The 13643-nt window shown below is 33.1% G+C and overlaps 3 protein-coding genes across 11 annotated transcripts; 1 reads left to right on the top strand and 2 right to left on the bottom strand.

The window, feature by feature from the left end:
- The first annotated feature begins 2131 nt into the window (after positions 1-2131).
- Positions 2132-13539, top strand: LOC136344474 (uncharacterized). 7 transcript variants are annotated; one of them, XM_066292029.1, is made up of 4 exons: positions 2132-2239; positions 2479-2542; positions 12041-12342; positions 12403-13539. In XM_066292029.1, the coding sequence occupies exons 2-4, from the start codon at positions 2500-2502 to the stop codon at positions 12754-12756; spliced, it is 699 nt and encodes a 232-aa protein (XP_066148126.1). In that variant the 5' UTR covers positions 2132-2239; positions 2479-2499; the 3' UTR covers positions 12757-13539. The 7 variants fall into 7 exon arrangements, with proteins under 7 accessions (XP_066148126.1, XP_066148103.1, XP_066148109.1 ...); XM_066291988.1 differs by lacking the exons at positions 2132-2239; positions 2479-2542 and adding exons at positions 10198-10306; positions 10364-10426; XM_066291997.1 differs by lacking the exons at positions 2132-2239; positions 2479-2542 and adding exons at positions 10217-10291; positions 10364-10426.
- On the bottom strand, positions 2953-4477 carry LOC136344506 (uncharacterized). Of its 3 annotated transcripts, none has more exons than XM_066292044.1 (6): positions 4418-4477; positions 4287-4335; positions 4133-4234; positions 3997-4044; positions 3612-3827; positions 2953-3130 (listed from the first exon to the last, which is right to left on the bottom strand). In XM_066292044.1, exons 1-6 carry the CDS (start codon positions 4460-4462, stop codon positions 3084-3086), a joined length of 507 nt encoding a protein of 168 aa, XP_066148141.1. In that variant the 5' UTR covers positions 4463-4477; the 3' UTR covers positions 2953-3083. The 3 variants fall into 3 exon arrangements, with proteins under 3 accessions (XP_066148141.1, XP_066148149.1, XP_066148158.1); XM_066292052.1 differs by having other exon boundaries at positions 3615-3827; XM_066292061.1 differs by lacking the exon at positions 3997-4044.
- On the bottom strand, positions 7955-9455 carry LOC136344524 (alpha-crystallin A chain-like). Its single transcript, XM_066292069.1, has 2 exons — positions 8297-9455; positions 7955-8212 (listed from the first exon to the last, which is right to left on the bottom strand). Exons 1-2 carry the CDS (start codon positions 8330-8332, stop codon positions 7988-7990), a joined length of 261 nt encoding a protein of 86 aa, XP_066148166.1. The 5' UTR covers positions 8333-9455; the 3' UTR covers positions 7955-7987.
- Positions 13540-13643: the final 104 nt, after the last annotated feature.

The raw sequence follows: 13643 nt of genomic DNA, 5'->3' as shown, positions 1-13643 counted from the left end.
ATAAACAATGGGAATTACTTTTAATGGTAATCAATGGATTCCTTTAATGCACATTTAAAAATAAAATTCGGTGATTTTAGGTAACCACCAGAGTTGATTTTTCTGAAACTCTTCCTTGAAAGAGAAGAATACCAATGCGGCTAGACATAACAGATTTAGTGCCTCTTGACCAACAAAAATAAAGTAATAAGTAGATTACTAATTCAAAATTAAATCTCGGCGAAAGCATCATGACGTTCCCTCCTTCATTATAGTGCTTCTTTGACGAAATCGCAATAGTCACAGGGGCTTCTTCAGGCATTGAAAAGGCTATAACCGAAGATTGGGTCAGGTCCGGAGTGGTAATGAGAGGAATTGGCATAAGAAGTGAATTCTTAGAAAAAAACTGGCGAGTGCCCCGCGGAAAGAAGAATAAGCTCTACTCACTCAAATGTGACTTAACTGAGCAAGAATAAATATTGGACACCCTTCTAAAAATGAACAAAGCTTTGGGCCCTATCCAAATTTTTATACCGCCTCAAAGTTCGCTCCAATTGCTTTAAGTGAAACTATGAGATTGGAGATCAATAGGGAGAAGTCGTCCATTAAGGCCATGAGTTTGAAACTTGGATATTGTTATGAATACGCCTTGTCCATACGACTATTTTGATTAAAAAAAAAATTGCCCGCTGAAGAACTCTTCAGTCCAATGATTTTTTGTTAAACTTAAGGAAAATTTAAATGGAAAGTCTCTTGTTATCGAAAGAACCATGGTTCTTCTTCGTCTTTGGACGACTAAAGCTGCCGTGCCAACGAAGAAGTCCCCTTTCTCGAATAAAGTACGGTTTTTCCCCATTAGTTAGATCATTAACAAAGTGATCTAATCGAAAAATTCTTGTAAATTTAGCATTAAATTAAGCTAAAATTTTGTCACCCTCTGAGACTTCATGTTAAGGACCTTACGTCCAAAGTTCAGCCTAATTAATAAACAGGGTGATATGTAATTTGAAAAAAAATAAAGGATGCAGCCGGACTATGAAACCCTTACATTTCGGACGAAGAACAAGAGTTCTCAATTGCCCTTCGAACTTGTTGCATTTTGCAGAAAACTGAATTAGATTTCCTGGGAATACCCTCTCTTGGAAAACTTGTATTTTAAGTTCACTCCGTAATAAGATAAGAGAAAAAAATATATTCACTAAAAGTTACTGCAAGGTGTTCCTTATAATTAAGTAAATTTTCATGTAATCTCCTGCCAAAGTTAAATTGAGTGAAGTGTGAACCCAATGAAATGTGAGTAGTGAACTCAGAAAAACAGAGAAAGATTTTGTCCCCCAAAAAACTGATTACTCGAACCTTAAAGAAGAAATTAAGTAAGGGACATTGGTATTGCTAAGTGCCATCCGCATTCGCAAGAATCCCAGTGTCAGTTCTGCTAACCTCGACTGAAGGATTGAAAGATCAGCTTCTTAACAAATGGTAACCAAGAAACTCTCCTCTTGAGTTTTGGACGTGTAAGGACGACACTCAAGAAAAAACAAAGACAATCCAGGTTAATCGGTAGTCTAGGTTTAAGCACTTTTAGAAATTGTCTGCAGAGAATTCTGTTTTCTCTCCTTTTGTTTTGTTTTTTTTTGTTAATTTCTTAAGTTAAGCTTAAAAATACTAGTTAAGGACGTTTAAGAAAACTTAGGTGGTACCCCTCGATAAACAATAATTTATATAGAGTAATATTTTTCTTTCCGTCAATAAAAGGGTTAGCTTGCTCATCTAATTGTTTTAAATAAAAAACGAGAATTCGTCAAGAGGCAAAAAGGTTTTTCCCGGACTTTCCGGAAGCGAAAATGTGGAATCTGAGGGTACTGTGGCGGAAGGTGTAGGAATTGCTGGTCCCGCAGCAATGAAAGTGACCGGAACGGCGTCAAGGCCACTCTTGCGACGAGCAATAACCACGCACTCCAATAATATGTGGAAACTGAGATTTCAAACGTGACTTTTGGAGATAAAACGAAGGAGGTGGTAGGACTGAGACCTGGACTGCTATTTCAAGATGTAGCTAAGGCCGCGTTTCGTGTCTTATCCCCTCCTGACCACGTCGGCGTTTAAAGATATCTTGGCCGATTTATTTCTATAAATTTTCATAAAAAATACCATTCAAGAAGTTGTTTTTGTCAACTTTAGGGAATCTAGATATTCACTATTTCTCTGTGTTATTAAGCGTTTTTGCAGATTTTCAGAGGTGTGCTGCACTAAGTTATCAGTAGGTACTTAGTTTTGGAAATATATTACGCTTAAGTACGTTTCTATTTAAATAGATTTAAAGTAAAAAGTTGCAAATCCAATGGAGATTTAACAGGGGACTACAATTTACATAATCAGTGACATGGATTCTCCAAGGAATATCCAAGTTGTTTCTGAAAAAAAATTAAACTTATTTAATAATACTTATTTAAATAATATATATATATATATATATTAAAACTTCCTTTTTACATTTAGAAATATCCTGTCCCACGCTCTATGCCTAACTTTTTGGATCTCAAGTGGCGAGTAACGAGTGCAGGTGAGAAATATTTGGGGATTAAAACTGTACAAAATCAGTGACGCTGCATCTTTCCTACAAATATCTCGATTTTCTTTTAATTGCTCTTTAAATGCAATTTTTTAGTTTTAGAAATATCTTTCTCTACACCTCTGATTTTATTGGGTTTAAAGTAAAAACTTTCCAATTCAATATAGAACGGAAGAGAACCTCTATATAATCAGTGGCGTAGTTTGTCCAAATTGATTCTGAAAAATCAGGTGAATTCATTCAAATAATTACCGCTTTCTTATATTTTGCAATGTTCTTCCCGTCACCTTCGGTTTTTTGCAAATTAAGTGGCAAACAATAGTTGCAATTGGAAATATTTGAATATCGAAGTTGACTACAATGAGTGGCCTAGTATGTTTCAAAAGGAATCAGAAATAAAATTCTTATTAATATACAAAAAAATATATTACACAATATTTACATAATGGAAATTTACAATTTCGAGTTGATGTTTCAATGGTCGTGAAGGGAGAATTTTGAGTTGAGTCAAACTTCCTTGCTCTGTAACGGTTTACCACCAGCCACCGCCGCCTCCGCCGGATTTCCAGCCCCCTCCTCCTGTAAATAAAAAAATATTGAATAATCATATGTATCGTAACAAGCTCATTGGAAATCATCGTTAAATTTTAAGTCAACGCGCATGAATGAAAATTAAGTTATTAAACGATTTAAATGCACGAATTCACTCCGTGCAACCGTGCATTCTAATTGCTGTTCTCATCTATGGTTGCAGTTACTGCTGCTCCAGGATGCATAAACACGTATTCTAAAATTTATTGATTTTCGATTCACGAGTTACATTGGGACACCAATTTCGTGAATCAAATTTTACGCATTTCTAAGTCATTTGTACATATAAATACTCATTGAGTCAGTCTCTATTACTGACGCTGTAAGGGCCATTAATAATGAAATACCTGATTTTTACAGTCAAACAAATGGTGAACGAAATTCACTCTTAAATTAGTCAAAACATTCATCTGTACAGAGTTAAGAAGCGGGTTACAGTCACAACGAAAAATATATACAAATCTCGTACCACCTCCGGATTTCCATCCGCCACCACCTCCGTATCCACCGCCCCCTCCATAACCGCCGCCACCGCCGAAACCGCCGCCATGGCCGCCTCCGCCACCGCCTCCGCTGGGCACGATGATTTTGATGATTTTCACAGCGCCACCGCCGCCGCCGCCTCCGCCATACCCACCTCCTCCGAAACCACCTCCTCCGCCGGATTTCCAGCCTCCGCCGCCTCCTGAAAAATTGTTTAGAATGAATCGAATAAAACGATGATAAAAGACATAAAAAAATATTAGTTTATGTTAATATGGGGCTGGACAAATGAATTTTTGTTACGATGAAGTTAAGTATGTGGTTAAACTACGAATGAGATTATGTTGTTTTGGGGAGATTTTGGGTTTTACCATATCCACCGCCTCCGCCAAATCCGCCGCCGCCAAGATTCCATCCGCCTATAAATTAATTTACATGGTTTTTCACATTTATTCGAATTTGCATTACTTAATCTTAAACACTAACTGAAAGAAGGACGTTACTTACCGCCGCCACTGGACCATCCGCCACCTCCACCGGATTTCCAGCCTCCGCCGCCGCCTCCTCCATAGCCTCCTCCTCCTCCTCCTCCTCCCCCAAGGAATCCACCTAAATTTAATTATAACTTTTTTTTTGCAGTTTTTCTTTTCAAAAAACTTACCTTCACTAAGACTGACCGCGGTTGCCACCACTAACAAACAGACAAACACCTGAAAGCAAAACGGATTTAAATCGGCCCTATATACCCCTCAAAAATCACAAATCGATTACTACTCAGGGAGCAAACTTTACCTTCATCTCGTAGTACTGAAAGGTGACTGACTTGTAACGCCTCATCTTCCGATGTCTTTTATAGTGGAGATTCGGACCTTGGGGCGACCCCCCTTTCTAATGATTCCCGTGCATGCATCCCCCCATTACCCGGTAAAGTTACAATTACCGTAATTGACCGGTCTTCTTCAGGCGGTGCAGTTGGGTAAATTTCAATGGTACTCGCGATTGTTGTTTAGAGGAGATGAGATGTAATCGGAGGTGTTTGCATAATTTGGACTACTTTAAAATCTTGAAAAGTTATTATTTTCATTTATCTTAGGTGAGAATTTTTTATGATTTTCAGTTGAGATTGACGCCAATTAAAGGTTGCGAAACAACAAAATTGTGTTCTCCTTTTTATTGGTACCATTAAATTTTTTTTTTGGTTGTCCATTAGTGTCTGAAATTTAAATTAATATCAATTTTTTTCTAGTAAATAGTTCTTAAATTTAGTTCCTAAAACATCAGACTATTAGCTGCGAGTGGCAATGTTGCTTGCTCAAACTCCTTCAAATAAAACTGCCCGTTTTGCCAAACTTTGACGTACGCCTTAGAAGCAATTCTCATACGCCGTGTTGCCATTTAAATCATTAACCTAGCTAGAATTTTTTTATATAACTTTGTAGCTCATTTCTAAAGACTTTTTTTCTGATTTTTACTAAACATTAAATAAAACTTAAAGACTGTTAGTTGATTTATTCTGAACCAAACAATTCTCAAATTTTCTTAAGAACAGCGCCAAAATGTTTAAATTATTTAAAGGTTTCCACGGATTTCTTGAAACACTCGTTTTTTTATTACTTTATGAAAACTAAGATTTCCTAATTAATTTTTCAATTTGTTAAACACTTAAAGATCTGATTGAAATCAGGGTTTTTAAGTTTTTTGAATCAAATTCCTTGACTAAATGGTGGACGCAATTATCCAAATGTTTGTCTCTCGTTTGCTAAATTTTGTTTTATAACCAATTCTAGTATGAACTGCTCCGTGTGAATCAATTATAGTAAAATTCTGATATGAATCTACTGCAGCCAGGCAAGATAATAAAAACGTTAAGCATGAAATACAAGGTGTTTCTTCATATTTTTCGTCCTGCTTTTACATTACAAAGAAATGAATGGTTTTGCCTGATGTTTTAAATTTACATCTTGAGCACGTATAATTTGCAAAGTGTACAGAAAAATTGCGTTACGTAACTGCACACTTCTAATAGGTGTTGCTGCAAAGATGACCAAGAAGAAAATATATGGCATGAATAATAAAATAATACTATTATTTCGATGGATTTTTAGATAAATGTTTTGATTAATTTTGCGGTAAAAAAAAACAATGATATCTAAATATTAGGAAGTGTTTATATTGAATAAAGTGCGGGTCTCAGTAATGTATCTCTTCGCTGATTTGCAACACAAAATCTTCATAAAATTTCAGCCTTCACCATTCGCTATGAGCACCATTATGCAGCAAATTTTTCATTAGCAGCTCCGCTTTAAGTGAAGATGTTGTTTTTCCGTTTCTCATAAATTTCAATCTATTTGTAATCGATATATATAATCAAATGGTCTTGTGGCAACTTGCAGCATAGTTCGCCTCAATAAAGTCTTACAAGGTTTTCATAAAATGTATGTACTATTCCATCAATTTTTTTATTGGTTTATTGTTGCCAAATAAGAGATTTTTTTTTCCTTCACGTTTAATTATTTTTACTTTAGAAATCCCAAAGCACACCAACCCTTATTGAATTTTCCAATCAGTGCACGTGATTAACCCAGTTCTGCCCAACGCAATTAAACCATCCTGATATGTTTTCGATACGTACTTATATAGAACCATTGCTGTTTAACATTATTTATTGCAATTAATTACGAAACATCATATATTGGAAAGTGTATATTGATCATTTTTCCCTATGCTAGCATGAGCCAATTTCAAGTAGCTATCAATACATGCTATCTACTATAACATTTAGTTTAAGATGCAATTACAGTAAATAATATTTTTTTATTAATTATGAATTTTAATTACTATTACAAAACTCAGTTCCCTTAGTTAAGTAATAACTAAATATTGACAATTTCGGTAGTTTAAAATTAACATTGACAAATATGGTTTTCTTTAGTACATAAAATATTTGCATAAATAATCAATGTGCGGTTCAACAACAACGACATTGAACTTTAGTAAAATTACATCTACGTGGATATAATGATGATATTGAAGACTAACATTTCTTTCATAATATTTTCCCTAACCTAAGGTTACCTATATATGCTTTGGACACGATTTAAGATTAATTTAATTCAATCTTTTCCTAATTTTTTGCAATACGCAATTGTGATTCGCTAACAATTTTAGATTCACATAGTTACAAACAATAAATGCCATGTGAAAAAATCCACAGATTTTGAAATTCGTTCATGGTGTGATGTGTTTATTCTTTCGCCAATTTGTGCGGTTTAATTACTACTCAGAAGTTGAGGTGCACGTACACAATTAAAGTGCGGCTCTTGGAGGTCGAATTGTGTGAAATAAAATGGGCAATAAAAGTGTTTCTTATTATTTAATAGTATTTTAATAAGTTTGACTTGAAAACATTTTTTACGAATTTGGTTTGTTTCAAAAAAAGGAAAATTAGTGTGGTATCAGGTTATAGAAAATTCGTAAATGCTTTTATAAAGTAGTAAAATTTGTTTCATCAACGCATCAAGGATTAGGTATTCCCAGCATTGGTAATAAGAACTGCAACATAGTCATTCAGGTCACCAAATTAACAAGAAATAAAGATAACACCCATAAAAATTATTGTAGATTGAAATAAGTTTTCTGATTGCCCCTCTACTACTGTTGAAATTTTTCTATCAAAAGATATTTAAATTTAATGTTTAATTATTTAAATAAATTAAAACAATTTAATTCCTTCTTTTTGATTATTATAAAATAGAAATCTCCGTACGAGTAGAATTTCTTAAATAAATCACCTTCATGGAAAATTCACGAACACTATGTTCTGAAATTGTACTCTTGACATCTAAACCTGGTTCTACTATCACTAATATAAACATCACCAACTTTCAACAGTGCAGTTGCACTTAAAAATGCCGAAGCAATTACTTCCTCCTTTGACACAATCAATAATTTATGTTATTAAATCTTCTTAAATTACATCATGAATACATGTATTTGTTAATTCAAATTACTCTTGAACTTCGCGCATTTAATAGCTACAAAAGCACTACCTTGAAAATATTTAGTTAGTAAAATAGGTACTCGTTTTTTGATAGCATTTAGAATGTGCTCGTCACCTTGATTGTATATTCTTTTGGCGATCAGTGGGCAGTATAGTGATCGACTGAAAATGTAAGTCCTCAAGTGGCGTGAATAAAAAAATGGATCTGTTAATTGTTTGATCGAATAAAACAGGTCAATGGAATAACTTTCCTATTATTTAAATCTTCTTCCCCCTCATTGTGCACGTAAAGAAATTCACTTTAATGAAAAAATAACAGGATCCTTGAGTGATTTTTTTGATATATTTAATTTTTCTATTATCTACATTATCCATGGGGCTGTTATGAATAACATTCCTTCTCCCACAAGGCAACAGTAGCCCTGTTCAGAAGAAGCATTTTTGGGTAAGAGGTACTGCCTGACTAAATAGAGTATTTTTTGTGCATTCTCCATTTGTTGAGCATTTTGAGCGATCACTTCCACAGTGTTTGCTGTTAATATGCATTTAATTTCTTCGGGGCGAAACCCCCTGAGGTCTATTAATATCTGAAAAAATACGAAGATACTAGAAAACATAGATTTATCAATATAGGGAATGACACGATGGGAACTTGCCCTGCAAAGACCTACCTCAAAGTGATCAGGATGGAAAATGACTTGGTCCATTTTTGGAGAGAGTTTTAATGAAATTGGCGTATTAGGGAAGTAAGTTGTTGAAACAGGAATTTATCCACGAATTTTTTTAATATATTTTTCAAAAATTGTTGATAATCTGTCAATTCTAACCACGAAATAGATGTTAACCATAAAAATTCTGGCTAAATTGGCGAATTTTCATTAGTATTTATTTTGTATAAAATACCTTGAAAAATCTCCATCATTGGGTGTGTGAGATGAATGAGAAGTACGTTATGACACGTATACATACGTTTATTATTTACAATCTATGAAACACGAGCGAATTGATCACAATGCATCATTGTCTTTGATGTTTTATTTATTATTGCTATGGTAATGCATGTCAAAAGAAACATCATCGCCGATATTCAGATCTAATACGCAGATATTTTTAATTGTTTCCTACTTAATTTATGTTTGATTTAGGCACTATTTAGGAACATTACAAAATCATTTTTTTTATTACAACTCGACAGTAAAGTCACAGTAACGCATTCAATAACCTTAATGTATAATATACTATTTCCTAATAGCTTCATAAAAAATAGAACTTTCCCTTTTCATGTCAAGGAATAACTTTTGTTCCTCAGGAAGCAAAAGTATTTTCTTTCGTACATCACGGCAATTAACAGTTAAAATTAGTAATAGTACAATTTGTCAAGTTATATGTTATTCAATTAAGGGGGCTCACTTTAGAGAGATTAGGTAGTATCGTTTTTAACCACTTAAAAAAGTTAAAATTGATTATGTTTCTACTTTTGGACGCGTATGCCCTGTTATTTGATTTGAATATTCATTTTTTAAGACGGATTCGTGTAAATAGTCCTTTGTCACCGCGGTAGAATGTCAATCTCCAAGTCTTTTAAATGTAAAAATATCTTGTTCTTCATCAACAGTAGTTTTTCTGAAACTATATCCTGTGTCGCAATCTACGCTTGATACATTTAAGAAACCGCAAATTTTGAATGGAAACCAAGCTACACTATATATAAATACATATATCTGATTGCCTAAATTGTTCATTTTCCTTTAGATATTCTGTAAAAAATGTATCCTGTGAAGATGTTTACAGCTAAAATACTGTGTATTTTCTATATATTTCCGAACGTAATTGGAAAAAAAAATTTGGAAAACGTTTATATTTCTTTGCTTAGCTTTTTTAGTTCAATTTTTAATAATAAATACTTATTATAAATAAGCGTTAAGTAAAGATATTGAAAATCCACAACTTCTACATAGTCGTACACACAGTCTTCATTGAGTACAAACTAAATTGGTATATATAATAAAATAAATATAAATAGTCTTAATTAATAATTAATATATAACTTATATGATTAGAATAGATGGTAACATATAACGTATATAAAGTTTACATCATTTTAGTAGATTCCACCTTATTAATATGCTGTCTCTCTTTAGTAACGCTTCTAACATTAATAACGCTTGTCCAAGTCGGCGTGGTAGTGTTTACGCTTTCAGAACTTAGACTATGCTCGGGATTTGGAGTAAATTTACGTCACTTGCAAATATGTATATTACGGTACACAATAAACTTATAAACCTTAAGACTAAATTTTTGATTGTCGAGTATGTTCACCAAGTAATTGTGAGGAGCCGAAAATTCGTTCTCACCGTGTAGGCCAGTAGAATCGAGAACATTAGAGGATGCGTCGTTGCGCAACCTTGCCTTTTATACCCTCCCGGCTGAACGTTCTGGAACGTCCCACCGGAAGTTCTGGAGGCCGTTTCCCGCCGGCTGTTTAGTTTAAATCGCCTAGGAAACCGACAGATTGTTCTGGCGCACGTCGAACTATCATAGTCTGACAGTTGACATCTTGACGCGCTGCTGGCTCCGCCACAAGCTGAACGTCAACAACATCAATTGTTGATTCCTTAAATTCTCAAATCTTTTCTTTTTCATTTTGGGCTTGCATGGGATGTTTGGTAATGCTATTGAATGTAAACATTTCTTTTTTGCAATTTAATTTTATTTATATTAAAACTTCAATTTTTTAGTAAAACATATTTGTAAGGCTTTCTAGAACGTCACAAATCTGTCCTAATACATGGCTGTAAATGGTAAGATCCTTCAAATTTATATGTGGTTTACTGACATGTATTCTATCATTTTTTGCCATAAATTTAGAGACTTCAGTGCTTAATTTGGTACAAAAGTATCACCTATAAATTCATTCGTATATATTATTAATTAAATCTCTAGCAAGCTATATATATGTAAACATAATTTTTAATAATCACTCCTTAGTTTAAGGGGTTTTAGAATCGACTTCAGTGCATCTTCAAACTGACGCTGTAGGTTCAAATTTTCCTTTGTTATTTTTCTAATATGATTAGAAATTATAGTTTCTGTCCATCAACCATAGACATGGTTACAGATACATTTTTAAGGTTAACTTATAAATGAAAATCACTTGTTACCCCATTGTATACATTTTTTTAAGGACCTACCTTACAGATTATTTTGATAAAAACGTTTGTTTTAACCACTTGAATAATCTTTGGTTTAAACCAAATGATGCTTTGTCAGATTACACTAGAAAGATGGCTGGTACTTCCATGAGATCTTCCTCCATTAGATTATCATTTACAGCAAAACTAAAAAATCTTATATATAAATTTGTACTCCTCACTGATATTAATGAGGGGTAAAGGAAGATCATAGCAATTTTAAGGACCAAAATGAAAAGGGCCTTTTTAAGATCAATGCAAAATTTAAGAGGACACATAGAGTTGCGTTTGGAAGTGGAAGATCAACCCTTCAAGTGTCTTTGTTTTTTTTTACTTGTTTTTTGCTTCTTGTACATATATTTGTTTTTGTTTACACCACTAGATAATACAGAGACTGTATTAAGTGACATTTAGTGTGTTTAAATTATAATGCTTAGTCAGCACTCTTACAGCATAACATGCATATAACAGTTTGAGATTAAAATTTTCAATGCATTAGTAGATATGTATCCAATTTCAAGCATAAGATTGATAGAGTCACATAGATATATCTACATATCATGTTCTTTCAATTTTATACTTTCTGCAAATGATAATTTCCTTGAAGTAGTTTAAGAAAAATGCACTGCATCATTTCAATATAGAATTATTATTCTTCCAAAATTTTTAATTAATCAAAATAGTGCTTAAATAACTTTAATAAATTCACTCATCCTTTAAGGGTTAAAAAGGTAGTACTATTCACATTGTTAATTATTGTACAATTTCAATCAATTAAAATTCCATGATTTTGAAGAGATTATTGATTAAGATTGAAGAGATGCGACTAAAAAATACTGCTTCACCACTTGAGATTTAATGTACAACAGACCTTGCTTGCCTGGCAATATCAGTTTTTTTTTATTTGGGGTTACCTGTCAAGTAGAATTTCATTTAAAACTATCAAATGCTTTGAATAAGTAAAAGAAAAGACAGTTCACGTCTTCCGTACTCTGCAATGCCGGTATTGCAGGTTCATTAAAGTCATGCAAACTAGGAATTCAATAGTTTGATACTGATTTATTCCTTCCTTTCTATACTCTTGGTTAAATTACTAGCTCATCAATAATTTTGGTATATAAACATATGAAAAGGAAACAACCATATTAGTTGTATTGTATATTAAACAACATTTTCATACCGTTCTTTTTCATTGAAATATCTGCACTTTGAATTTAATTATAGGACCATTGGTAAGGCTGCGGCGCCTTATGGATGTTAATCAACCTACCATCATACTTGATGACATAGTATCCAGGAATTTAGAGCCGTTAATAAACAACACCAAAAAGCAGATTGCTCAAGCTAAGTATTACGAAAAATATCCACAAAATGAAAGTCCAATGACCCGAGCTGACAAAGGGCCAGTGCACCAGAGACTTGGACTTAAACAAATAAGATTGAAGCGCATGGTACCATTAGGAACTAATACTTCATCTATCCTCCCCAAAAAGAAGTTTTTCAGAAATAATGGAAATAATAGTTTTGTAATAAATAAATAATAAGGTAAATATATAATACTTTTAATACTGACACTTTGATTTTAGGGTCCAAACCAAAATAATAGAACCAAACTGAACCGGTTATTCACAGTACAATCGCGGTTTCAAAGAATTCGAAGCCAGCAGTTGCAGCGAATCAATGGAGTCCCAGTTAAATTACGAAGACTTACCACTTCACCAGCCACAAATCTTACAGTAGAAGTCAGAAACCCAAATTACAATTGTTTAGAATATACTCCAGTGCAACGATTCAAGATGATATTGAATCCTGAAATTCAATCGGAAATTTTGGACATTCAAAGCGAGTGCCAGACTACTATGGGGCCTTTGCCTCCTCTAATGAGGGTCACTCCAGTTACCACTGCAAGAAAAATTACTGATATTTTCGCTTGTCTTTAATTTTATTTATTTTTTTTGCACCAGATGTACGTTATGTACGGAGTATTAGTTTTATTTTTGTTGTTAATGAGGTGCGAAGCGGGGCGTTTTACATGTCTTCATTGCTAAGTGATACTATTTTGAAGTTTTATGAAGTATAAGTACGTTGAAGTGGAAATAATAATAAAAAAATTAATTTAAAATATGTACCTGTACGTAATAAAGTTGATAATGTGCAGTACATTATCTGCCATTATTTAGTTCAATTAAGGAATTTTAAGTTTTGTTGACAGTGTGGCGAAAAAAATTAAGTCGCCTATGTTACAGTAAATTGTTGCTTTTCATTATTTGTTTATTACCTCCTAATGTAGATTATTTTACACTTTGACATTACCTTTTTGAAGAGATGGATACATAATACAACGGAAGGGTCCTGAATGCCTATAATTTGCATAAATGTGATATTTATATTTTTAATATGCAGTAACTAATATTACGATCCTCCTAATTTCATTTTAAGTGTGATTGCGTAATTCCTCTTAGATAACTGAATTATCATAGATTTGGTTTTGGTAACCAATTGGATTTATTTACTAAATAAACTCTTGAAAATGCTTCAAAAAGTCCATTCTATGAGTAACTATTTTTTATATCAAATTTTATTTTATACCGTTTAAAATATATCAAATATGTGAAGGCTATTACTTTAATTCGGGAGTAAAACTAGAAAGTAATTCATATAAGAATTTGTTAGTATTTGATTTTAGACATTATTGACGGTAAATAACATTATCTTTACTATTATCTTTATCCATTTTTTTTTCCATTACACATCCACAATGTAATAAAGCACTGGTTATAGTGGTTCATGAACCGATCATCGTCCTGTGTAAATTGCTTTTACGAAT

The sequence above is a fragment of the Euwallacea fornicatus genome, chromosome 2, assembly GCF_040115645.1.
Source record: "Euwallacea fornicatus isolate EFF26 chromosome 2, ASM4011564v1, whole genome shotgun sequence".
Taxonomy (NCBI): domain Eukaryota; kingdom Metazoa; phylum Arthropoda; class Insecta; order Coleoptera; family Curculionidae; genus Euwallacea; species Euwallacea fornicatus.
The sequence above is the reverse complement of the archived record's forward strand: the minus strand, read 5'-3'. Positions and strand labels throughout refer to the sequence as shown.

Bases quoted from the DNA above. Each gene is read 5' to 3' on its own strand.
- LOC136344474 (XM_066292029.1), top strand. From the start codon at position 2,500: ATGCCTAACTTTTTGGATCTCAAGTGGCGAGTAACGAGTGCAG. The intron at 2,543-12,040 runs GTGAGAAATATT...ATTTAATTATAG, and splicing joins GTGGCGAGTAACGAGTGCAG to GACCATTGGTAAGGCTGCGG. The intron at 12,343-12,402 runs GTAATAAATAAA...CTTTGATTTTAG, and splicing joins ATAATGGAAATAATAGTTTT to GGTCCAAACCAAAATAATAG.
- LOC136344506 (XM_066292044.1), bottom strand. From the start codon at position 4,462: ATGAGGCGTTACAAGTCAGTCACCTTTCAGTACTACGAGATGAAG. The intron at 4,336-4,417 runs GTAAAGTTTGCT...TTTTGCTTTCAG, and splicing joins TTCAGTACTACGAGATGAAG to GTGTTTGTCTGTTTGTTAGT. The intron at 4,045-4,132 runs GTAAGTAACGTC...ATTAATTTATAG, and splicing joins CGGATGGTCCAGTGGCGGCG to GCGGATGGAATCTTGGCGGC.
- LOC136344524 (XM_066292069.1), bottom strand. From the start codon at position 8,332: ATGGACCAAGTCATTTTCCATCCTGATCACTTTGAG. The intron at 8,213-8,296 runs GTAGGTCTTTGC...GTATTTTTTCAG, and splicing joins TCCATCCTGATCACTTTGAG to ATATTAATAGACCTCAGGGG.